This window comes from Papio anubis, chromosome 8, assembly GCF_008728515.1.
Source record: "Papio anubis isolate 15944 chromosome 8, Panubis1.0, whole genome shotgun sequence".
NCBI lineage: Eukaryota > Metazoa > Chordata > Mammalia > Primates > Cercopithecidae > Papio > Papio anubis.
In genome coordinates, this window is record NC_044983.1 from 8,652,936 (window position 1) to 8,679,170 (window position 26,235).

At 42.9% G+C, this 26,235-nt stretch overlaps 1 protein-coding gene across 9 annotated transcripts in view; it reads right to left on the reverse strand.

Moving 5' to 3' along the window:
* Window positions 1-26,235, reverse strand: part of MSRA (methionine sulfoxide reductase A) — a 390,657-nt gene that overhangs the window by 128,329 nt on the left and 236,093 nt on the right. For all 9 annotated transcript variants that reach the window (XM_017961766.3, XM_021942806.2, XM_031669923.1 and 6 more), the window contains 2 exons: window positions 22,966-23,070; window positions 4,722-4,828 (listed from right to left, as the gene is read on the reverse strand). In XM_017961766.3, coding sequence (XP_017817255.1) covers window positions 4,722-4,828; window positions 22,966-23,070 — 212 coding nt within the window. The remainder of the gene's footprint in view (window positions 1-4,721; window positions 4,829-22,965; window positions 23,071-26,235) is intronic.

The following is a 26,235-nucleotide window of genomic DNA, read 5'->3' on the forward strand; positions in this document are numbered from 1 at the left end:
GGCTTGGGCTCTGCTTTCTGGGGGACCCAGGCTAAGCTAAGCTAAACTAAAAATCATAGTGGTCACCTGGGCACGGGTGTCCAGTTAGCCCTAGTGCTCACCAGGATGGGGTACACAAAGAGACACTTTGGTTCCTCAAAAGGAAAACAACTTGACCCTCACGTTGTGGTCTCCAGGCAGGAAAAAGTGACAGCAGTTCCCACTGCAGCACTCTGATGGGCAGGAGGGCCCATGTTCCATGGCCGTCCCGTGCTCTTGAGATAAGCCATAGTGAGTAGAGGGCCAGGGATCCAGACTGACGTGCCCCACCCCTCTACAATGCACATGGGCATGCGTGCACACATGCACAGGCTCACCCCTTAATGAACTGCTATGCTCTCTAACATGGTAGCCACCAGCCACATGTGGTCATTTAAATATAAATTTAAATTAATTAAAAGATTCAGTTCCTCAGTCGCACTAGCCACTGAAGAACTGAGCCAGTGAGTCACTACTTCAAGTGCTCAACAGCCACATGTGGCCAGAGGCCCTCCACTGGACAGTGTAAAAGAGACCAGAGCATCGTGGTGGAAAGGAGAGTAGTATTGGAAGGAAGCACTGGTCTAGTCACCACTCTGGGTTTTAGTCAATTAGCTGGTACGAAAACACTGAACTTTCAACTCATCTCCCAGTGGAATCTAGGGTCAATTTTATTTATGCAGAACCATAAAAGAGATGTGACAGCATTTGTCCCCTGAGTTGGTGATTAAGCAGTTTATATGCAGTAATTTGAGCAGCAATGGCTATCCGGATGCTAAAGGCACAGGAGTCCCCAATCTTTATTTAAAAAATAGACCCTACTTTTAAAAGCCAAGCAGACACGCAGACATACAGACACACAGACACACACACAGACACACACACACACACACACACACACACACACACAGAGGTATTTAATTCCCATATGCTTAGGTTCAGAACACCCAGAAAATAGCTGGTCAACACAACTGCCTACGAGATTAACCTTTCCAAAAACTACAAAAATAATGAAAGGATGATTATAGAAGCTCATTAATTAATTATATAATACCTAAATTTTACCTCCTATGGATATCACTTATCTAAAATCAACTTGGGTTCCCTTCAAAACGGAGGGTAGAAACTATACTGGGATAGAAACTGGAAAATTCGGTGTTAAGCCTCTTCACCATCACATGGAAGGCACTGGCCTTGAACTGAAAATCTTCATTGCAAACACCAGGATATCATCAGATTTCCAGTATTCTAGAGGGCAGTTAATATGCTTCCAGAGTCTCTTGGTATTACTGTTGGTATCCTAGAGGACTACGAATCATTACGTTAGGCAATTTATAGATGGCATTATCATATGTGACTTTTAGTACTTTATAAACACCGCTTTTATAACTAAATACAGTGGGATGAGACAATTGAACCACTTTTTAAGTTCTTGGTTGGGGTTGGTTCCTGTGGTGCCCAGTGTAGTGTCCTGCCTGGTTGGACATTTCCCCTCCCGCCACTCAAGTGGAGGAATTAGTTCCTCGAGTACTAAGCCCTCTCTTCTGCTTTTTTTTTTTTTGAGATGGAGTCTCGCTCTGTTGCCCAGGTGCAATCTTGGCTCACTGCAACCTCTGCTTCCTGGGTTCAACAGTTTATCCTGCCTCAGCCTCCTGAGTAGCTGGGATTACAGGTGCATGTCACCATGCCTGGCTAATTTTTGTATTTTTAGTAGAGACGAGGTTTCACCATGTTAGTCAGGCTGGTCTCGAACTCCTGACCTCATGATCCGCCCGCTTCAGCCTCCCAAAGTGCTGGGACTACAGGCGTGAGTCACTGCGCCCTGCCTCTTCTGCTTTTATCTCCTTACTTTTCCCAAGTGATCTTATCAGCAACTGGGGTTTCATTTACCAAATATAAGTTGGTAACTCCCAGCAATAATAAGGGTTCCTGTTCATGAGGTATTTACTGTGTGCTAGGCCCTGTGTTTCACATGCATTTGCCCAGTCAGCAGTTCTAACAATCTTCCCTGCAAGGCAGAAACAGCCCATGGCTCCTCCCAACAGTCCCTTGGATGCCCATGTCTTGGGTATCTTAAACTCTGCACTTTCACAACCTACCTTACCTTCCCCACAAATCTGCCTCTGCTTTTTGTACAGAAAATCACCAGCCACGACCTGGACCTGGACCTGTCCCTCTTATTGACTCCCCACTTGCAATGAATTTCCAAGTTCTAGTCTTTCTACTTCCTAAATATCCCTCCCTCCCACCCATACTTCCACCATCCTAGACAAAGCTTCCACCATTTCTGGCCTGGAATCCTATAACAGCTGCCCAACTCGGCTCCTTGCATCCAGTCTTACTTCTCTTTAATTTCATTTATTCTAAGGTCATTGCTGTCTGTCTTTGAGAATCTGGAAAATGGGGATAATGGGGTCTCCCTTATCGTCATAGGTCTGCTTGAGTCAAATAGAACATATGGCTTTCTAAGTGGCAGGTACTTGATAATAAATTGCACAGATGACATGTGAATTGAGAAAATTTGATGGTAGAGCCTACATGTGTAACCACCACCATAAATGCACAGGTTAGCCCACCACTGTTAGAAAAGCCATTATGAAAAAGGGATAAGAGAAAGAATATAGAGGTAAAAGGGTTTTAGAATGGAAATATAAGTATACTTAAATTACTCTAAAACTTAGCACCTTCAAAATACATACATTTATTATCTCACAGCTTCTGTGGCACAGCTTGGCTGGGTGCTTTTGGCTCGAGGTCCTTCATGAGGCTGTAATCAAACTGTCAGGCAGAGTTGCAGTCTCATCTGAAGGCTCGACTGGGGTTGAGGGTCTTCAAAGCTCACTCATGTGGTTCTTGGCAGCCTTTTGTCCTTGTCACGTAAGCCTTTGCACAGGGCTGCTTCATGACATGGAAGCTGGCTTTGCCTACCATCTCTCAGACAGTAAGAGAGAGCTTTCACAATAGGAGCCACAATCTTTTAATGACCTAGTCTCAGAGTGCTCCCATCACTCCCATCACTGCTGTCATTCATTAGAATTGAGTTGCTAAATGCAGCCCATATTCAAGGAGATGAATTACACATGGGCAGAGAGCACTGGGGGCCATCCCACAGGCTGCCTACCATGACCAGCCAAGCAGACATCACAGCTTGGGAGGGAGGTGGGAGGGGCTGAGGAAGGAATGGGCTCTTTCGGCGCCTCTCTCAGGCCTTTGACAGACTCTGCTCATCACAGTCGAACTGACTATGAGTCACCCATCCTACTGCTTGCTCATCAGTGGACACTCTAGTTACAGCCTCCTTGTCTCTGCAATCTCTCTGTCACCATGCAGGATAAGGGGATAGCCCACTCATTCCTGGGGGCTGTTGCGTACCTGACTTTTTACATAATTCTAACATAGATTAGCTTTATAGTAGCTTCTAGCTCTACTGTCAAATGCAAATCCACATCAGAAAATATAATGATAAATAAAATCTAAGTACTATCACAAAGTTCTAAAAACTAAAGCAACTCAAGTTGTTTTTAAAACAACTAAATCTCTATTGAAGGATTTTTAAAAATGGTATACAATCATGAAAATAATTGTTTTGTGATATCACGTGTATATTTCTCAGAACTACTTTTATTGTAATTCAATTTACTGTTATGACAGAGAGAGAAAGCGTTACAGGTTGAATCGTGTCTCCCTCCAAAAGATAAGCTGGAGTCCTAAAACCTCGGATTGTGACCTTCCTTGGAAACTGGGTCTTTACAGAGGTAATTAAGTTAAATGAGGTCATGAGGGTTAGCACTAAGCCAATATGACTAGAGACTGTGTAAAAATAAGAAGTTTGGACACAGAAACACACACACACATAAAACTAGGGTGATGTGAATATAAACATGGAGAAGACAGCCATCTAGAAGCCAATGAGAGAGGCCTGGAACAGATCCTTCCCTCACAGCACTCAGAAGCAACCAGCCCTGCCGACACCTTGATCTTGGACTTCCAGCCTCCAGAACTGTGAGAAAATAAATATCTGCTGTTTAAACCAACCAAGCTGTGATTGCTTGTTACAATAGCCCTGTAAAACTAATACAGAGGGAAGAAAAAAAGAGGGAGTTTCAGACAGAGACAGAAACAAAGAGAGAAGGAAAAAGACTTATTTTAACAGGCTATATCTTCATCTAGATGAGTGATTCTAAAGACAAACACATAAGGGCCTATTCTTTATTTTTTTACATTGAGACAGGGTCTTGCTCTGTCACCCAGGCTGTAGTGCAGTGGTGCAATCAGAGGTCACTGCAGCCTTGACCTCCCAGGCTCAAATGATCCTCCCACCTCAGCCTCCCAGGTAGCTGGGACTATAGGTGCAGGCCACCATACCTGGGTTATTTTTGTATTTTTTTGTATTGATGGAGTTTCTTTATGTTGCCCAGGCTGGTCTCGAACTCCTGGCCTCAAGCATCCTTCTGCTTCGGCCTCCCAAAGTACTGGGATTACAGGCATAAGCCACTGGCCCTGGCCCAGGCCTACTCTTTAAACCTCATTTAGCACATGTATTGGACACAATGGCTCCACTCCTAGAGGCTGACATAAATTTCTAAGAGATGCACAAATAAAACACAATTCCGGTTGAAAAGCAGCAGACTCCCCTCTAAAATCAGAACCTGGCCCTAGTCATGGCAGCCCAAGCCAGGGGCCAGGAGCCCAGCAACCCCTACCTTTTGGTAGTCCTCTTTGGAGCTCAGGGCCGCCTCCATTTGCTTGGCGGAAGTCGGGTAGATGGCCGAGCGGTACTGAGTGCCATGGTCATTCCCCTGGCGCATACCTGGGAAAGCGGAAAACAGAGAGGGTTACCTGGTCGCCAGGCAACAGTGCCAGCGTCAAACTGGGCACAATGTTGAGGCATTTTAACACTTTTCATATGGTCCCTGTGCCTGATGTCTTGCTAAGTGCTTGTTTTAATTTTTTGTTTGCAGCATTTTCTTTAAACAAGCATGAAATGTATCTGTTTTGATTTGCCTGTTTTAATTACAACAAATACGTTTGAACTCAGGTAGATTTATCACAGGTCTTGGATCACACTAGATGTTCTATGAATACATACTTTTACGTGAAATATTTAAACAACGATCTACTCCAATTGTCACATGTAACGCACTATGATACATATTATTTCCTTGGGTCCTAAGGAGACACCTGTGTGGAAGGTTTCATCATCCCTCCCTTGGTGGATGAGGAAATGAGACAATGTCTGTGTAAATTCCTGGCACAGTGCTTGGCACGTAGCAGGAGTCCTGCATCTACGACTAACGTCATCTACCCATCTAGTCTGCAACTTAAAGTCAGCAAAGAGGATTTTCTGCCTGTCTCAGCAGCTGAAGGGTGGATGACGGTCAGTTTCTATCTGAGTGTGACAGTGCCCCAGAGTGAAGCAGCCACAGGGTTGTCACAGATCCGCCATATGCCACCACATTGTCGTGAAAATGAACCAGGCACTGGGATTCAGGAATCGGACCCTGTAGCATGTTCCAGCTAGTCACATTTCTAATATACTCAGGGGAAACAGAGACCAGCAGGCATAGGCAAGTATTAGAGGGATTACGGGAATATCTGTGCAGGTTAAAAAAAAATGGAGGGGTTCAGAAAGGGAGTAAGTTCGTGTGATCAGTGGGGAAAGGGCCCATGTCTCAAAGGCTGTATCAAGGAAGCGACTTGGCTTGTCAGCAGGTGGGCGCCAAGGATGAAGGTAGAACAAAGGTAAGGATTGCGGAGCAATGTGGTGCCTTCAGGGACTTGGAAGGAACTGGTACTGCTTGCAAAAGCAGCTGCAACCCAGGCAGCATCGGTGTCAAAGCCCTGATGCCAGCTTCTCAAGAGGATGAGCATGTTACCCTCAAGCCTGAAGCCCAGACGAGAAAGATGCTTCACTGGGAAAGATGACTGGACGCTCAACAGATTGAAAACCCAGAAGAAAGAACCAACACCCAGGAGCGGCTGGGAATACAAGAAGTGGCCCTGCTTGTCTACCCATTGAATCACAAAACAAATGAAATATCCGACTGTCATAAATCGATCTAAACAGGCTTTATAATGCTGTTCTCCAGAGGGCAAGATTAACCAAAATTGTATTTTGAGATAGGACAGAAAAATGTTATTGAATGATAGAATAACCCCTATGTGTCCTTCCTTTTTCTGCACATAAATATGTTCTCCCCAGCAGAAAGAATTCATGTGTGCCGACTGTAGCCTCCACACTCTGGAGGCTACAGAAGAATTAGGTCATAATCCCTGGTCTCAAGGAATAACCAGGACGAGGGAGGGAGGGGGAAGAGTAGTCACGAGCCTGACACTGTACTTCCCTGTGCGAGGTCTTTGCCACCATTTCTTGTTTCATCCTCACATGCGCCCCGTGGAGAAGATATTCTTAACACTCTTTGACAAAAAGGAAATTACGGATCAGAGACATTCAGTGACCCACCTGAGGTCACACAGCAGGTAGATGGCCATCCTGCAATTTAAACTTTGATCACCCCGACACCAAAGCCCTTTCTCCTTCCAAAATGGATGCATGAGAAGTTACAGCAAAATAATCGAGGACAATGGAACAAAGTGCTTTTGGATGTGGAGTACCTGCCGGGGAGGGGGCATCCCAGCCCAAGGCCCAGAAATAAGAACAAGCTTGGAATGTTCTGAGGACTGTGAAGAGGCAGGACAAGGTCTGACAAGGGGCCTGGTGGGTCCTGAAGCTGGTGGGTTGGGCGTGTAACCACATAGGTATCTTGACAAGTCATGCTGGGGACCAGAGATGTGTGGAAAGATCAGACTCCCAGGAGCTACAGAATTCTCTGGAACCCTGAGTGAGCATAATCACCAACCAATGACCCAGGGCCCCCTTTCCCACAGATGCAACAAGTGTTGCAAAGTTCCCTGTGCCCTCCACTTGGCTTCGGAAAAACTAGGAGGAAAAATTATTGACACTATTTGGCTGTCTTCATGGACCAGGAAAGCAAGCAATGGGCTTTCAGTGTTGAGTGGAAAGAGAATTACTGGCTCAGAAACAACATCTTGTGCTTAAAATTCTTCCATAGTACTCTATAAGCTGATTAATGAGGACTGGGCTTTGGGGCATTCTTGATGAGAACTGACCTCCTGGCATCTACCAACTGGTTGAGATTTCTCCATCCACTTTCTCCAAAGAAGATTTTTAAAGGGACAAGCAACCCTGAGACTGCTCTGAGGTTTCTCTCCCTCTCAGCAGAGCTGGAGGAAGCAGTGGAAAACAAACGCTTCATCTATAATGAAGCATAAGATGATGACTTCTCCTCTGCTCAGAGGGCCTCCTAAGCCTCAGCTCATCTTTGGGTTCCAATCCTGTTTTATCTATCCTGATTGGAGACGTGAGAAATGTGTCTGAACATGAGAACTTTAAAGGGAAGTTCATGCTATGAGTTGAACCGATATGCAGGAGTTACCAGCTGATAGTGAACATCAGGACAAGTCAGCTCCGACTCCTCAGGGTCTGAAATCGCTATCTCTATCTTAGCAAGCTTCGCGGGAGCAATCTCATTAGCAGGACTATCCATGTTGGTTGAAAATAGAGTGACTCCTACCAGCATGACCTTCACATTCTTCTCTTCTATAGACTGCTGCTAAGAGAAAACAGATCCTGCCTCATAGTCTGCTGCGCCAAAGGCCACCTGCCTGCTGCAGTGGCACAGGAAGACCACCAGGGATGTTGGCATTGGTGGGAGAGCTCACCCAGGTGCTGCTTCAGGGTGGCCTCCTCCTTCTGCTGGAAAATAGGGTCTCCGTGAAACAACATGCCATAGTGTCCTCCCCCAGGTAGATAAGCCTGTATCCCTCTCAGTGAAAGATGGCACTTCTTCTTCTTATCCAGGTGACCCTTCCTGGTGCACCTTGCCCTTACCTTAGGTGTTTGAGACAAGCCCTATGAATATAACCATCTCACTTTATCTGAGAGCTTAATCCTGTCCATTTTAACTGACAGCTCATTTTTAATTTAAAACACTGAACAAATGAATGGACAGCCCTCCTTTCATCAAAAGGGAGGGAGGGAGGGAGTGAGGGGGAGAAGAGGAGGAGGAAGGAGAGAGAGGGAGAGGGATCATCAAAGTAGCTAACAATCCTAGAGTCCTCACTATGTCCAGGCACTGTGCTTTACTACCTTATTCATCCAATTCTGCAAATACTTGGAGCACATTAGCAAACCCATTTCCCGGCCCCTTCCCACTGCCAAGGTGAAACTGACCCTCTCAAAGGTGAAACTGACACTCAGAGAGAGGCTGGCTGCCTGCTGAATGCCAGTGCTGCATCTGGAACCATCTAACTCCAAAGTCCATGATCTTAACCACTATTATTGCCATTTGTAAATATATATAATTTAGGTAAAAAATTAAGTGGAATATAGGGATCTATGAAAGATATTACGTGGCTCTCTTTTAAAAGGAAAACAGCCACACAATACAGTCACTATCTATCATCTGCACAATGTTCTTTGCATTTTTTCATGCAGTGCATCTCAAGGGAGATGGAATAATGTTGCTTTATAACAGAGGTGCCAAATATTTATTCCATATCTAAAAGCAAAAAGAAAAATGAAAGATCCCGATTTTCAGTAAGGAGTACACATTATTTCTATAGCCATAAATTATTTTGAAAAGATGTGGTGATTTCTTCATAAAAGGTAAAAAGCTATCGTAGTGTGAGTTTTGTTTGTGTAAAAGAGAAATTCTATTTATGGCGGCCAAAGAAAATCTTTTTAATTATTATGTGTCCTAGAATGTCTTTTGGGACTCCATGTCTGTTTATGTTTTAAAATCCCAAGTTTGGCCAAATAATGAAAATATTAGAAAACTTTCAAAATAGTAAAATTTTTAGGTCATCATTACAAGTCCAAATATTAAAGTTTTACAGCCAAAGTGCCCCACTACATGAGATTTACAACATGCTTACACTGAAATCAGTACTAAGCACACATGTGCACACACATTTACAAACCAGTCCATCATGGATAGTGTTCATATTAGCAGAAGTAGCAATCGACATATTATACCTTTGTAGTTTCCAGATTCAATTACAGAAAAGTACATAAGACATAAATGTACAAAAGTACATAAAATGGACATGCACAGTTAAGTGCCTAATATTACTCTATCTATAATTATTGATTATAAAGTGAATACTCGTATCACCACCACTAACATCAAGAGAGTACAGCCAGTACCCTTGGGAGTCTTCCCTGTGTCTCTATTGATGACAATGCCTTCCCCCCTCTCTCTAGTTGTACCACACCTTGTTTTTGTAATAATTTCTTTAGCACATAGACACATTTAGAACAAAGCGAGTTTAGTTTGGCTTGTGATATGGTTTGACTGTGTCCCCTCCCAAATCTCATCTTGAGCTGTAGCTCCCATAATCCCCATGTGTCATGGAAAAGACCTGGTGGGAGGTAACTGAATCATGGGGGGGGGGGGGGGGTCTTTCCCATGCTGTTCTCATGATAGTGAATAAGTCTCACGAGATCTGATGGTTTTATACAGGTCAGTTCTCCTACACACACTCTCTTGTCTGCTACCATATAAGATGTGCCTTTGCTCCTCCTTCGCCTTCAGCCATAATTGTGAGGCCTCCCCAGCCATGTGGAACTGTGGGTCCATTAAACCTCTTTTTCTTCATAAATTACCCAGTCTCAGGTATGTCTTTATTAGCAGAATGAGAACAGACTAATACAGCCTATTTTTAAAATTAATATAAGTGGAATTATACTATAGTTTGAATCTTTCACTTACAATTATGATCATGAGGCCTTTCCATTTTCTTCATTTTCATGGCTTCACAATATCCCATTGTATGAATACACCACAATGGATTTATACTTTCTACCCTTAATGAACATTACCAGCTTGGGGCTGTAAAGAACATTCTTGACATGTATTCTCTTATACATATGCATGAGTTTCTCTTGAGTACATACCTAGAAATAGAATTGTTGGTGTATAGTGTTTGCATGTCTTCAACTTAACTACATGCTGAACTATTTTTCCAGAGTAGTTGTACCAATTTACAAAACCACATGACTGCACAAGAATTCCTGGAGCTCTAAATGCTTGCCAATTCATTAAAGTCTTCTAATGTCAGATTTTCACTTTTTGTCAGTCAGTTTGGTGTGTAATGGAATCTCGCTTGATCTTAATTTGCATTTTCCTGATTAATAATGTTAATTATCATTTTATATGTTTCTTTTCCATAATTCAAGTCCTTTGCCCATTTTTTTTCTCAGCAGTCTGTCTTTTCTTAAAAAAAAAAAACAAAACACTGCATATATATTTAAGTCTATTTTTTATATATTCTGAATACTAATCCTTTATCAAATATAATCTCTCTGTTCTTGGCATTTTTTTATTTTTTATTTTTCATTTTTTTGTTCTTGGCATTTTATGATGCTTTTTGATGAACCAAAGTTGTAAGTTTGATATAGTTAAATCTGTCAAATATTTTTCCTTTATGGTTAGTGCTTTTGTGTCTTGTTTAGGAAATGTTTCCGAAACCCAAGGTCATGAAGATATTATCTACTTGAAGTTTCCTACGTTTGCTTTTGACATTTATGTATTCAATCTACTTGGAATTGATTTTTGTGTATGGTGTGAGGTAGAAATCCAATTAATTTTTTCCTATAAGAAAATTATCTTATCACTATTGATTTAAAAACCATTCTTTCCCCAGTACTATGAAATGCCAACTGTGTCATTTGTCATACTTTGACAGGAGTGGGTCTGTTTCTGAACTCTCTATTCATCTGTCCCTACATCAGATTCACAATGTCTTAATAGCTGTAGCTTTATAATGACTTGATATCTGGAAGAATAAGTCCTCCCATCCTCTTGTTCTTATGCAAGTGTCTGCTTTACTTGGACTTTTGCATTTCCCTATAAATGTCAAGATTAGCTTTCAAGATCCACAAAAACTGCAACGACAACAATAACAAAACTGTTGGGATCTCATTTAGATTTGCACTGAATTTATAAAACAACTTGGAGAGAATTGGCGTGTTTACCAACCATAAACAAGACCCAATATTAGATCTTCCAGCTGCCTAACTACTAAGCCAATGCCATGGGTTTTTTTGTTTTGTTTTGTTTTGTTTTTAAGATTTTTTGGTAGCATTCCACTTTAAGGTACCAATTCCTGGTAAATAAGTAAACCCTGAAATTCCAGTGGCTGGACATAATAGAAGTTTCTTTCATAATGATGCAAAGCACAGTTAATAAAAAGGAGATGGTAAGAGTTCTGCTTCATGAACTCTTCTGGGGCTTAAACTGACAGAAGCTTCACCACCTTCAATATGTTGCTTCAAAGGTTTCCCTTGGCATTCACATTCAGCAGGCAGACTGAATATAGAGAGAAAAGTTCACAGATCATGCAGGAGGTTTTTCTGAGCCAGGTCTGGAAGCAGCATATATCACTTCTTCCTCATTCCACTGGCTAGAACTCGGTCACATGGCCACTTCGAGGGAGAACGGGAATGGTGTCTGGCTGGGGAAAGGTAAATAGGTATCTAGTCGATTTTTCAATCAGTATACATTCATTCCTTTCCTTGACTTACTGCATGAGCTAGGACCCCCAGTCCAATGCTGATTAGAAGTTGCGATGGCATTCTCTGTAGCTTCTCAATGCTTCATTATTAAATGCAATGTTTGCTGTAGGCTTTTGCACGTACTCTTTATCAGAATAAGAAAGTCATCTTTTATACGTGTTTTTAAATCATTTATGAATACTGAATTGCATTCAATACTTTTTACGCATCTATTTCAACAATCATACATGTTTTTAAAATACCTGCTAAAGTGGTTAATTACACGGGTTAATACTGAAGCTTGTGTTCCTTGGAGGAACCTAAAATTGGTCATGATGTATTATTTTCTTATATACTATTAAATTCAGTTTGCTAATACTTTGTATAGGATTTCTGCAAATACAGTCATAAGTAAGATTGTCCTATACTTTTCTTTTCTTACATAGTTAAGTTTTGGTATCAAGATTATGCAAGGATTGTAAGACGGACTGCATCCCTCTCTAATCTCTTGAAAACATTATGAAAAACTGTAATTATTTCTTCCTTAAATGTTGGAAGAACTCACCGATGAAGCCAGTGGTTTTTTAATTCAGTTTTATTAAACTATATTTTTAAAGAATGTATCTAACTTTTCAAATTTATTGACATAAAGTTGCTTATCATATCCTCCTGGTTACTGTAAAATCTCCCACATCTGTAGTGATATCCCAATTTTTTATTCCTAATGTTGTATATTTGTGCCTTCTCACTTTTTCCTTGAACAACTTCCCAGAGCTTTATTAATTTTGTAGCCATCATGAAATACCAACTCTTGGCTTTTTTGATCTTATGTTTGTTTCCCATTTCATTTCTTTCTGCTCTCATTATTTCTTAATTTTACACTGTTTGGGTTGAACTTGTTGCTGATTTTCTTAAGTTCTTGAGATGGATGCTAGCTCAGCTTTTCTTCTCTTCTAATATATGAATTTAAGGCTCTATATGTCCCTCTGAGAACGCTTTACCTATGCCCTATCAATTTTAACATACAGTATTTTAATTATCATTTGATTCAAAGTATTTTCCAATTTCCATCATGATTTATCTGTGATAAATAGGATATTCAGAATTTTTTTTTTCAGCCAAGGTCTTGCTCTGTTGCCCAGGCTGGTGTGCAGTGGCGCAATCATGGCTCACTGCAGCCTCAACCTCCTGGGCACGAGCAACCCTCCCACCTCAGTCTCCTGAGTAGCTGGGACTACAGGGATGTGCCACCATGCCCAGCTAGTTTTTTTTTTTTTTTTTTTTTTAATTTTTCGTAGAGACGGAGACCTCACTAAGTCACCCAGACTGGTCCTGAACTCCTGGATTCAAGTGATCCTCCCTCCTTGGCCTCTCAAAATGCTGGTATTACAGACGTGAGCCATAACACCTGGCCAGAAATTTTTAAATTTTCTAACATAAGAGGATTTTCTCAATACTTGCATTATGGTAAGAGAAACAAAAGCTAAATGATTTTAATCCCTCTGAAACATACTGAGCCTTTTATGGCCTGGAATATGTTCCATGTGTGACAGAGAAGCAGGCGCCCCCCACCCTGATGTGGGGAACAGCATCTTATCATATCCACTGGGTCAAGTGCCGGAATTGTGTCGGTCACTCCCTCTACGTCTACTCCCTCTGTGTCCTTAATAAGGCTCTCAAAGCTCACATTTTCTGGGATTAACAAGTTTGCTCAGAATAAAGATATATCTAATCCTCTGCTTACCTGTCTGGGTTCCTGTGTTGCCTTCCATTTTACCCTGGTAATTCCTCATAGTTCTGTCAGCTCTTTGACGTGATGCTTTACATATATATATATTTTATTCAACATGTGGAGCTGCTTTCAGTGGGCAATTTGGTCTGAATAACTCAGCCTGCCATTCCTAGAACCTAGAAATCCTAGTTCCTGCCAGTGTTATCAGCTCTGATTTTTCTCTGACCTAATTCAGTACTCTTTTATGTGAAGTCTAGTAATTCTTCTGACTTCATTTCTTTTCATTGATTTCATACCATTTCAGCAATTTATTCAAATTCTAAATGACCTAACCATTACTATCTAAGATATGTGAAACTCTTGCTGGCTAAAAGTTTTCACAAGCCTGATTATTTGAATTTCTTCATCTTGCAAATCCTTACTAGGATTATAAAATTGTAACGGACATCACAAGGAGTTTAAAATCACTGGATAATGTGCTGCTGTTTCCAGCTGTAGTGGGCCATGCTTTCTGCTTTCTGACAGAATTGTGTAGCACTGTGGGGCCATGTGCCACCCAACAGAAAGAACATCAGGTTTTGAGTTTGGCCCGTAAGTCCAAATTCCACCTCTGTCAAGCAATGTAGTAGGTGGCTTGTGCCACATCACTTCGCCTCTCTGGGCCTATTTGTTCCTCTATAAAATGGGTCTAAGGTTCACAGGTTGCTTTAAGGATCAAATGGGATCACGTACACATGAGCACTTAGCATCATGCACAGCCCAGGGGAGACCACCAGTAACAGTCTGTCACTCAGCGTGCGGCCACCAAACCCTTGTAACACTATAAAGGCAAAGGAAAAATATTAAATATAAGCTTTACAGTATTATACGACAGCAGGATTTAAAAGTGCAAAGAACACTTTTGCAAGCAGCAAAGATACTATGAACACTCATGATAATGGGACACAAGGGAAAGTGTGACTGGAAGAACAATTAATAAAAATATCAGTTAAATTCTTTGTTTCATTTTTCTCTGTTTCCGAAATTCTTAAAAGAATGAAATCCCTTTCAGAATTCATAATGCTGGGTTTGGGTGGCTTTTGCATTTTATATGTGTGCAGCTGTTCCTCCACTCCGAGTCTGCACATCTGCTCATTAGCAATACAATATCATTCCCACTGTCTAATTATTTGCAGATGATAGATTCCTTGTATATGGTCTAAAAAAGGATAGTCCTTCAAAACTGGTGACTTATTTTAAAAAACTAACTTCAAAGGGTCAGCACAAGAAGTTCAGATATTAATCTGGCAAGTTAAATATACGAACGACAGTATTTTATTGCCAAGTGGATGGGGAACAGAAGGAGAACAGGATTTGTCTCCCTTCAATGAGTGTTTCCCAGTAGACAGCACAGGGGACCTGCTTCTCCACAGCGCACCTGGAAAGAGGCTCGGGAGCCAACCTCCTGAACACAGAGCGGACCTATCCCACTCGATTCCCTGGGACCACCTGGAAAAAACTTGCCTGGAGCAGGGCTTCATGGTGACTGCACACGTCTGGCAGGGGAGCACGTGAGACCCAAGGACACCAAGTAGAGAAGAGTCCTTGGAGGCTCTCTAATTCCCAGCACAGGCTGAGGAGCCCCACAGGATCCCCAGCTCATGGTAAGGCCAGGAAGTGTGGCCCTGGGGTCCCAGGAAACGCAACAGCATAGATGGTGCAGCCCATGGGGGCAAACCAGACCAAGCCTTCTGAGGACAACTGGGAGCTGTGCTGCAGGTGGAAAGGGGTGAAGAGGAGCTGATTGAGGATAAAGGGTGTGAACCAAGAATAGGAAGCCATCAGGGGTAATCAGAACATGAGCTGAGGAAAAATGATAGAGAACAAGCAGAGAAATACTGGGATTCACGAAAGAACAAGACAAACAAACAGCAGCTGGTGGAAGCGGCCCTTCCACAGGCGGCATGAGCACGACAGCTATTAGAGCCAGAGCTTATTCCGCACCAGGCACCACGCTCTGCACAGCAGGCTCCACTCCCGTGTGCGCCCCCACACTGAGAAGGCATAAATTATTACAGAGGCAGAAACAGAGGTTCACTTACTAGTTCAATGAGAAAACATTTAAATCAAAGCCCACCTTCTAGAGGAGTCAGAGAATAAGCAATAAACAAGTAAACACATGATTCTACCTCATGATGAGAGTTAGGAAGGAAGGAGAGGACGATGGTACAGAAGTTCATGGGGGTGAGGGCTAGGAGTGCTACTTTAATTAGGGTGGGCAAGGAAGACCTTTCTGAGGATGACATCTTCAGCTGAGACCTAAAGGAGAAGGAGCCAGTCATATAGCTCTTGCTCTCCTCGATCCTGGAGCAAGGGAGAGCAACATTTACTAAGCACCCCTTAGGGGCCAGTCTTAGAGGCAGACGTTTTATAATCCTAATTGCATTTAATCCTGACTATAACCCTATGAAGTAGGGATTACTGACTCGGCTTAGCAGAAAAGAAGCAATGAGGTTCCAAAGACTTGCAATCTTGCTTGATGTTGGTGGCAGACCAAGAGCTATGGACAGGCTAAGCAGTAGGTGCAGCGCGCAAGGCAAGAAAGAGCTCGAGTCTTCTACGAATGGAACAGATGAAGGCCACAGTAACTGAAGCGCAGTGAGCATGGATGGGGCGGAGTCTGGGGAGAACTGTGGTATGAGCCAAAGTTGGAAAGGCAACTGCCAATCAGGTAATCCCAGGCCACACTGGCCACTGTAAAGAGTCTGGATCTCATCCCAAAGAAACTGGGCAACCAACGAAATGCTTTAAGCCAGAGGGGGCCACACCTGGTTTTGTGTTTACCAGGGCATTATGGAGCAGGGAATGAGAAAGGATGAGACAGGCCACTGAGGAGACTGCTGGAGGACCTAGGTGGTCAGGTGGATACAGAGAGAAATGAGGCCGGTCCGCACAGCGAGTGCCGGGCCGACCTGGTTCACAGCCATGACGTCTCTGACCCCAGGGTCCATACCTCTTAACAACAGGTTTGATTAAAGATGTTTTAATTAAGGGAACATTGTAATTAAGGCTTTCAGAGGGGTGACTGGGAGTTCATCGCTAGCTTATAGTTGAAGGCTGTGTTAGTCAAGATATAGGTTCAGCTGCTGTAGAAAAGCAGAAAAAGAAGCCTAAAATGAACCAAAATAGCAGTAGTTTAAACAAGAGTTCTTGCCTAAAGATGCAGCATGGGATGGTGACTCTGGCTCCTCTGTCTTGCAGCTCTAGCAGGACAAGGGTCAGGCTCCATCCCTGGGCTTCATGATGGCCCACCACTTCAGCCCCACACTAACTTGTGGGAAGGGAGGAAGTGGAAGAGAACGCCCCTCCCTCTAAGGCCACAAACCCAGAAGCTGCACGCCGTCACTTCTACTCAGGCCCCCATAGTCAGAATTTAGACATGTGGCCATACTTAGCTCTAAGGAGTCTGAGGGCTTTTGTCTTTATGGGTGGCTGCACACCAGCTAAAATTCTTAAACTACACAGGAGGGGGAACCCTGATATTGGGGTCAAGCAGCAGTCTCAGCCAGAGGCCTCCGCAAAGACCACTGCTCCCCAAGGAGTACATGGGAGCAGTTTCCAGACCACAGTCCTCTAGGAAGGCTTGGAGTTGCCATAAAAGGTCCACACATCCAACTGTGCAGCAGGCAAGATCTAGAGCCTGGAGAATGCATTACGTGTGCAATATTTCCATTTTCCAGAAGTACATGACACGGAAGTGGGTGAATACAATAGGTATGCAATTTAAAGTATAATTAAATCCAAAGTAGCATTTTAATATATTTGCTTTTTTAAATATACTAAAAGCACAATTGTTATCATTGGAGGATCCATAAAAATGCGCATCCGAGCTGGGCGCAGTGGCCACATCTGTCATCCCAGGACTTTGGAAGGCTGAGGCAGGTGGATCGCTTGAGCCCAGGAGTTTGAGACCAGCCTGGACAACATGGCGAAATTCATCTCTACTAAAAATACAAAAATAAGTTGAGCATGGTGGTGTGCACCTGTAGTCCCAGCTACTCAGGAGGCTGAGGTGGGAGAATGGCCTGAGTTTGGGAAGGAGAAGTTGCAGTAAGCCAATTGTGCCATTGCACTCCAGTCTAGGTGACAGAGCAAGACCATGTCTCAAAAAAACAACAAAAAAGTGCATCCTGAGAAGAGGTCTTCCTAGTCAGGAAGCTTGGATTCCTCTAGTGTAGCGAAAAGAAAATAGACCTGAGCTTTAGACAGAGCTGCATCCAAATACTGCCACCAACAGTAAGCAAGATTGTGAGTCTTCTGGAACCTCATTGCTCCTCTTCTACTAAGCAAAGACAATGATCCTTACTTCACAGGGTCACGGTCAGGATTAAATGAAATTCGGATTATAAAACATTTATCGTTAACACTGGCCCCTAAGAGGAGCTTAGTAAACGTTGCTCTCCCTTGCTTCAGGACTGAGGAGAGCAAGAGGGGTTGCAATTGAGAAATCAAATTTAGTGGGTGAAGTCACACAAAACTGAAGACTGTCTGCCTGGTGCACCTGTGGCTTGGCCCTTGGCGCTCAGTCTGTGCCCTGTATCCTACGCAGGACTAGGAGGTCTGAACTGTGTTACTCATGCACAGGCTATGCTAGTTAGGAGGATACAGACCAGGCATGAAATGCTGGGAACCTGATCCAGTTCTTTAGATTACTGTGTCAGCAACCTTAAGGAGGCTTTTGAGCAAGGATCCACCAGCCTCATCACTACTGTCAGCACCAGCAGGTCCCCGAAGACAACATAAACAATGATGAACTCTTTCCATCCAACGCAGGAGACTCGGGAATCTCGGTGGGTAGAAAACCCACACTTTAGTAGATGGAGGGTAAATACTTTCCCAGAGAAAGAATCATAGGGCAACACAGATGTAAGAGTAAATGTAAATTCAAAATCTGATGGCATTGTATTGTGTTGAGAAAGACATAACAACAATACCTTGCTGGCATGGCACCTTACCATTTTCATGTTATTTTCACACTATTTTATTTAATTCCTAAATCAGCCCATTAAGTCAGCAGTATAGACATTATTATTCCTTTTTCTGTAGATGAGAAAAATGGAGGTTCAGGTTGGGTAAGTGTCCTGGCCAAAGTCATGGGGTTCGGAAGGGGCCAACCAGGGACCAGAACCCAAATCTCCTAAATCTCAGGCACCTACCATGTTGCCCGAAGACAGGGGGAGTCTGGGTACCCCATGGCCAGGAATGCGCACCTGCCAGTCTATCCTCAGAAGCCTAAAGGAACTATCTTCATCCCATGAGTAAGAAAGAAGGCCAGAATAGAACCTATTGACTTAACCAGTGGGATTCAAATGTTTCAGCAAAAGTAGAGGTTCTGCAGTAAGTGGTAAATTAAAAGAAGAGACTATTCCACTTACTGGCCACATGAGTAATGATGCTAGCACGTCTGCCACTCCTCCTTAGGTTAACCCATGGAGTGGCATCCTCTTCAGACTCACTGCCTAGTGGCTGTGGAATAACAGGTCTCGGGCCTCACCTATACCTTAAAAAGCCTACGCCTTCCAATCTCTCACTTACCAGCTTTGCTCCCTCCAAAATGGCAGAAGGCTAGGCACAGTGGTTCATGCCTCATGGCCTGTAATCCCAGCACTTTGGGAGGCCGAGGTGGGTGGATCACTTGAGGTCAGGAATTCGAGCCCAGCCTGGACAACATGGCGAAACCCCATCTCTACTGAAAATACAAAAATTAGCTGGGCATGGTGGCACATGCCTGTAATCCCAGGTACTCAGGAGGCAGAGGTTGCAGTGAGCCAAGATTGCACCACGGCACTCCAGCCTGGGCGACAGAGCAAGACTCCATTTAAAAAAAAAAAAAAAAAAAAAAAAAAGAAGAAAACCTATGGGGACTTCATCTAGTCCATTAGGGCAGATACTATGAAAGCTGTTTCAGCACCTTGAAGCAGGAGAGAACATGCTGAATGTTCTCTGTTTAGCCTATGCCATGAAGATCTGATTTAACTGAAAGGGGATAAACTCTTGCTGTTTCTACTATAGGAAGACCATTGACATCAGCAAGAATCTCCACATTTGCAAATATCAGTGTAGATACTACTTCTCCTACAAAATGCAGTAAATTATAACTAAAAAATTTAAGTGGCCCCTTCAAGTCCTTAATGACTTTACAAAAAGGTACTAAAATCTTTCAACATGTTAATTACAATACATTTCTCTTGAGTCATATTTCTGTGGAGAATCATGTTTCCTGGGCACATCTTCACATCAAAGGTCAATGCCTTTTCAACTTCTACTCAAGTTTTGTCTTTTTGTTGATCAGCAGTTCTGGCACAGGCAAGAGCATTGCTCAAGTAGTTTTAGTAATCACTTTTGTTTCTGAAAAGAATCTGGAGTGGGCGACTCCTCACAGATCAGAGTCACTGCCGATTCCAACCCGCTGCTTTCTTTGAAAATGTCCATTTTCTGTGTAGGAACAGTCACTCTTACATGTCTTCACCACCCTCATCTTCTCCAGTGGTGGCTTTCTTTTCAAGATCAACTTTTACTGTGAAACGTGACAGGCTGCCATGTGACCTCGAGTAGAGATTTAAGCAGCTGTGGTCAGATGTGGTGAGTCAGTGACAGCCAAGTTCATTTTTAGCCTGGCTCTCCCCTGCCTCTGGCCCATCCCTCAAGGAGCAGGCTTCAAATTCTGACCATGGAAAAAATGACACTTGACATGTGTCATTGTTCTGGACCTGCAGGGTTCCCCGGGAATATCAACTCCATTGATACCAGAGATATCCTGAACTTATGGATTTGTTATTGTTTGTTTTTTACTTTTAATGTTCAAGTGCTAACACATACGTGTTTTGATGATTTCATGTTAACATTTAGTCTGTGGTTTTATGTGCATTTATCTATAAGCTCGCTTGATCTCAGCATATTGGAATTAACTATTTTCTTCCTGTAGGAATATATTTTCCATGTGCATTAACCAAGAGGCTGGATACTCTTGCGTATCCCAGATGCCTTAGTGATTTAGCACACCTGGTGGCTAGGCGCAGTGGCTCACGCCTGTAATCCCAGCACTTTGGAAGGCCAAGGAGGGTGGATCAAGAGTTCAAGACCAGCCTGGCCAACATGGTGAAACCTCAACTCTATTACAAATATGAAAAATTAGCCAGGCAAGGTGGCATGCATCTGTAATCCCAGCTACTCGGGAGGCTGAGGCAGAGGCAGGGGAATTGCTGGAACCTGGGAGGTGGAGGTTGCGGTCAGCTGAGATCACGCCACTGTACTCCAGCTTAGGCAACAGAGTAAGACTCAGTCTCAAAAAAAATAATAATAAAAAACAAAAACAAAAAATGAAAGGGCACCCGGCAAATATAATGAGCATAAGATTGTTTGGATTGAATGGGTAGATTAGTAAGGATTTTTGCTACTGTTGCATGTAATAGAAACTAACAAACTAGATTAAGAAAAACAAAGCCAGCGGAGTAGACGTTCCTGATGGAGGATCTCTACCCCTTCCCTTAACTAACCAACATCCCCTGCCCTTCCTTACCTCTTCCTTATCTCTGGGGAGGCGACTGACCTGCGGAAGGAGATGGTCCACAAGAGAGGCAGAAGGATGGGGGCTATAGATTGGAGGGGTCCTGAGGCAGTCAAGATTGCCCTGGGGTGGTTGTTGAGTGGTTCTCTGAATTTAGTGGAGGAGACTGGGTCATGCTACAACCTTAAGCATGCTCTTGCCTTATTTTGGTCTTCATATTGCCACCTATGATGTGAAGATCTGGAAAATATTTTTTAATCCCAGAGATGCCACCATTACAAGCACAGAGCCCAGGGAAGGGCAACTGATGAACAGAGAGGTGAGTCCTCCCAGCCCAAACCCTCATCACAGTAGTATTCCCCCCAAGATTCAGGGGCCGGTATTAGCAACCTAATTAATCAATGAAGATGTGATTAAATGAAAGCATTTAAGAGAGGTATGGAGACAGAAGCTAAGAACAGACTTGGCCTTCTTTACAATTCTGCCAGGCCTAAGCCTATGGAGATTCTATAAGGACATGGCATTACAGTTGGCCACGTTAAAGGTGACTAGACCTGTCACCTCCATGACTTCAGCCCTTGCCTGGACCTCTGATATGTGTTTTTATTGATAATTTTGGAGGTCTTATCATCTTCCTGTGACCCTTGACTTTGACAGTCAAATGGTTGAACGTCTGCTCCATCTGGACTGATGACTTACCAGAACGAGTGACTGGCTGTCACCACCCTGATTTATGATCCTCACTGCAGAGCTTCCTGCAGAACCAAAGCAATCTAGGCCCACGGACCTGCCTTCCCACATGATATGTCCCATATCCCAAGCTAGGGTGACAAGTGAAACTTCTGATTAGAGTGTTCTTGTCCTACTGGTTCTTTCCCTACTCTGCCCCATACTTCATCCCTCTTCCACCAGGTACCCATTCCCCCATGTCAAACCAGACTTTGTTGTCATGGAAATCCTGCCCCTGCCCTCCTTCCTGGGCCCAGACCTCTAGGCCTCCACCTGCCCTGATAGATCTGCCTGGATCCCGAACCTGCCTCACCCTGCTCCAGCTTGTCACTTTGCTGCTCTTGCCTCATCTCTGACTTTTGTCCTCTGGCAAATCGCCCTGGAATGGGATGGTTCTTAGAACCAGCACGCAGGACCCACCAACCTGTGCTGCTACAGGCATATTAAGAGCCCAACATGAAGCACAATATACATTTGGAGAAAAACTTCACTCATCAAGAAATAACAATGCATATCCACTAGACAAAAATCTGACACCAAATGGAAAATACTTTTGTGAAATAGACTGATTGCCAAATGAAGAGGGTTTGTGAAAAGTCACATCTATTGCACAGGACTTTTCAGTTCATAAGCCGCATAATATCAGATCATCATACTGGCAAAGCAGGGCCTGTAAGCCTGCTGGGATGCGACCTGGAAATTGCTTCATTATTGAATATTACAATGATATTTGCCAACATGGAATACTTTGCTTGTGTATGCATTTGAATAAAATTTCCAGCCACCATTGTTTATAGCCCAAATATATTAGTATCTCCACATAACAAATTCTAAAGAGGACAAATGAAATATTTAAATGAGCAAGATTTGTGGACCTAGTGAATACTGCATTTTACCTGTATGTTCTTTATCACCACAGACTTTTTTTTTTTTTTTTTAAATCAAACCTGATAACGTCAAAAGACGAGAAAGGCTAAACTCAGAGAAATAAAGAAACCATAAATCAGGAAACTTTGGAGCTGCTGGAAAGACACTTTAATTTTGTAGACAAAAGACTGCATTAAGGAGGAATCATGCAATAATCAAAGGTGAATGGATCGCTATTGTCTGGCATCTTCCTCTGTGGGAATTTTCCCACCCCTGACAGCTGTAAGGGGGGCAGGGGCGTTGAATGTGGCTGTGCCTTTATTCTCTCACCCTTTTTCTCCCCAGCCCCTCCTCTCCTCCGTCAATAAATGTCTGCAATCATATTCTTGAGCTCCTGTGTGATTTCAAGGTTCATCTCTTCCATGCAGCTCAAACACTAATTATCCCAGCTGTAATTAGTAAGATAATTAAATACTGGCTCACTCATCACTCTACCTTGGGTCGGGTCGTGATTCTCCCAGAAGACCTTGAGCAGTTCCTCAAAACTGATGTGTTCTGGCTGGTACACCACTCGGACGACTTCTGCATGGCCAGTTTTTTCTTGGAAGAAACAAAACGTACAACTGAAATTTACTGACAACATCAATTTATTGCAAGTTTTTTGTTCACAAAAAACCAACAGTCAAAAGCTGAAACTCTACCCTCTGAAGGAAGAATGGAAGCATGATTAAACTTTAGCTAACAGTCTCTCTCAAGGCTCTGTTACTGGTTCTTTTTCCATAAAAGCATACAGTTCTCCTCTAGTGAGCTTGCTGCGATGACTTCTACATTGTGCTCTGATAAATTGTTTTAAGTTCATGAAAAAACAAACATTGGTTTTCAGGTTTCTAAGCTCACTCTTGGGAAATCTTACGGATCCACCCTGACATAGCGCTCAAGATTTGAAACTCTGCAAAGGGAAAGAGCCAATTTATTTTTATCATCACTCCATGCTTTATGTAGTGAGCTCAGCTGCACCACAGTGAGATGGTGCCAGGGAGAGAAACCTGTAAAAAACAGGATGATCACTCGTTCACATGAGATCAGTAAGTTAACGGAGGGACATACTCGCTGTGCTGTTAACACCGGGACAAGGGTCAGATTTAAATACCCAGTAGGGTGGTAAGTGTTTTCTCAGCCTAATTCATATCCATGGTAAACAATGACGGTGGCATATGTCTCTTTGCAGGATCCTCTGTAGGCCTGTTCTCAGTGGTGGTCCTGAAGGTTTGGTGGATCAGGGGTGGGTATTTGCAGTACTGCTTGTACCTGTGAAATTCATGTCCTTCCTTATTTTGCAGTCTTAGAGCATGGCAAATAAGAGATCCCTCCATACTAAGATCACTTGGCTATATAAATTTTTTTTAATCACAGTCACCTTATGTGTAGTAAAGAATTTGGCCAGCCGGGCGTGGTGGTTCACTGTAATCCCAGAACTTTGGGAGGCTGAGAAGGGTGCATTACCTGGGGTCAGGAGTTCGAGACTAGCCTGGCCAATCTGGTGAAACCCTGTCTCTACTAAACAAAAAATTAACTGGGTGTGGTGCCAGACACCTGTAATCCCAGCTACTCGGGAGGCTGAGGCACAAGAATTGCTTGAACCTGGGAGAAGGAAGTTGCAGTGAGCTGCAATCGCAGCACTGCACTCCAGCCTGGGCAAAAAACAGCAAAACCCTATCTCAAACAAAACAAAACAAAAACAAAAGAACTTGGCCTTGCCCAAAGAGAGGTCTGGACTTTTGTCCTCAGCTTCTGGAAGATAACGTGTGTCATATCCAATGCTGGGCACACTGGGTCTCAGGATGGAACCAGCTACATCCAATTGTCTTAGGGTGAGTTGGTCATGCTACAAAGACCAACCATGTGAATTTGGATCACATGGTATCAGAACACCTGGGGACTGAGTTCAACCACATAGGCAATCAATCAATCAATCACGCCTACACAATGGAGCCACAATAAAAACTCTGGACATTGAAGCTCAGGCAAGCTTCTCTGGTTGGTGGTATTCTGCATATTGTTACACATAGACACCAGAAGGTCAGCATATCCTGACTTCAGGAGAGAAGAGAACAGAAGCATTTGGAGCCCTCCCAGCCTCTTTCTTTAGCTAATTGTGAGCTACAACCTTTCCCTGTAAGACACTGTAACCATGAGTATAACAGCATTCAGTGAGTTCTGCGAGTCCTTCTAGCAAATTATCAAACATGCGAGTGGTTTTGGGAATCCCCTGAACTGGCACCTTAATCTGCAAAAGCGTCTTCCAATATATCAGTCATCTCACTTTAATTCTCACAACTGTCCAATGCTGCAGCTAGGGAAAGTAGAAATCCTTATTGTACAAACTGAAAAACCATGACACAAATAAGTTAGATTTGCCCAAGGTCACACAGCTAGTGAATTTCTGGGCCATAACCTGAAAAAAGAAAACATACCTTCTGACTTCTGGTCCAGGGCTCTAACCAATTCATCGAAGGAAAGAGCGCAAGGTGAACATTTGGAACATGAATCCAGAAAAGAAATCTATTCATTATCTTTAATTTGATCTTTTGATTAATATTTAAATTTCTTCTGATGGTAGAAACAGTATTTGCAGATAATATTGAAGCTTAGAAAATATGAGGAAGTATAAAAAAGAAAATACAGGCCAGGCGCAGTAGCTCAAGCCTGTAATCCTACCATTTTGGGAGACCAAGGCAGGTGGATCACTTGAGGTTGGGAGTTCAAGACCAGCGTGGCCAATGTGGTGAAACCCCGTCTCCACTAAAAATACAAAAATTAGCCAGGCGTGGTGGTGGGTGCCTGTAATCCCAGCTACTCAGGAGGCTGAGGCAGGAGAATCACTTGAACCTGGGAGGTGGAGGTTGCAGTGAGCTGAGATCATACCACTGCACTCCATCCTGGCATCCTGGGTGACACAGCGAGACACCGTCTCAAAAAAAAAAAAAAAAAAAAAAAAAAAAAAAGAAAGATAAAGGAAAATACAAATCCCTATACCCCTGCCACATAAGCAATATCAATAAATTTTATGAATCTCTTCCTGGGTGCCTACCAGATGTGTGCATGCACACGCACGCGCACGCACACACACACACACTTTCTTCCATTGCATTCATTACAGCATGCTTTCCTCTCTTACCATTATATCGGGAATATTTCCCCATGTCATTAAAACTTTTAGAAAACACCATCTATAATGAATACACAACTCTCCATCAGATGGTTGTCCAGCTACTTATTCAATCACTCCTTGTCATCAGGCAATCAGACTGAAATATATTTTTATCCATAAATGTAAATATTTTTCCATGCTTCTGAAGCTGCCTCAAGCCTTAGTTATATAAATGGAATTTCTAAATCAATGTTTCTAAACATTTTTAAATTTCTTGATGCCTAGTTCCAAACTGCTTTTCAGTAAAGTTGACCCAGTTTTCTCTTTCCATTGGCAGCATTTTTGAAGGCCAGTCTCAGTCACCATTACAATGTTTTTAATCCTTAGCAATTCATAGCTGGGAGATAGTATTCTATTGTTTTATTTAGGATGAATTTATATTTTTAGTGAAGTAAAACATAAATTTCATGGTTATTAGCAATTTTAATTTCTTCTTTGCTCTAATTGGCATGTCCTTTTATACTGGGCTATTAATTACTATGTTAATATTTTATTATTAATTGGTTAGTCCATATAATTTTAATTCAAATACTGTAGTCATTCAAGTCAGCATC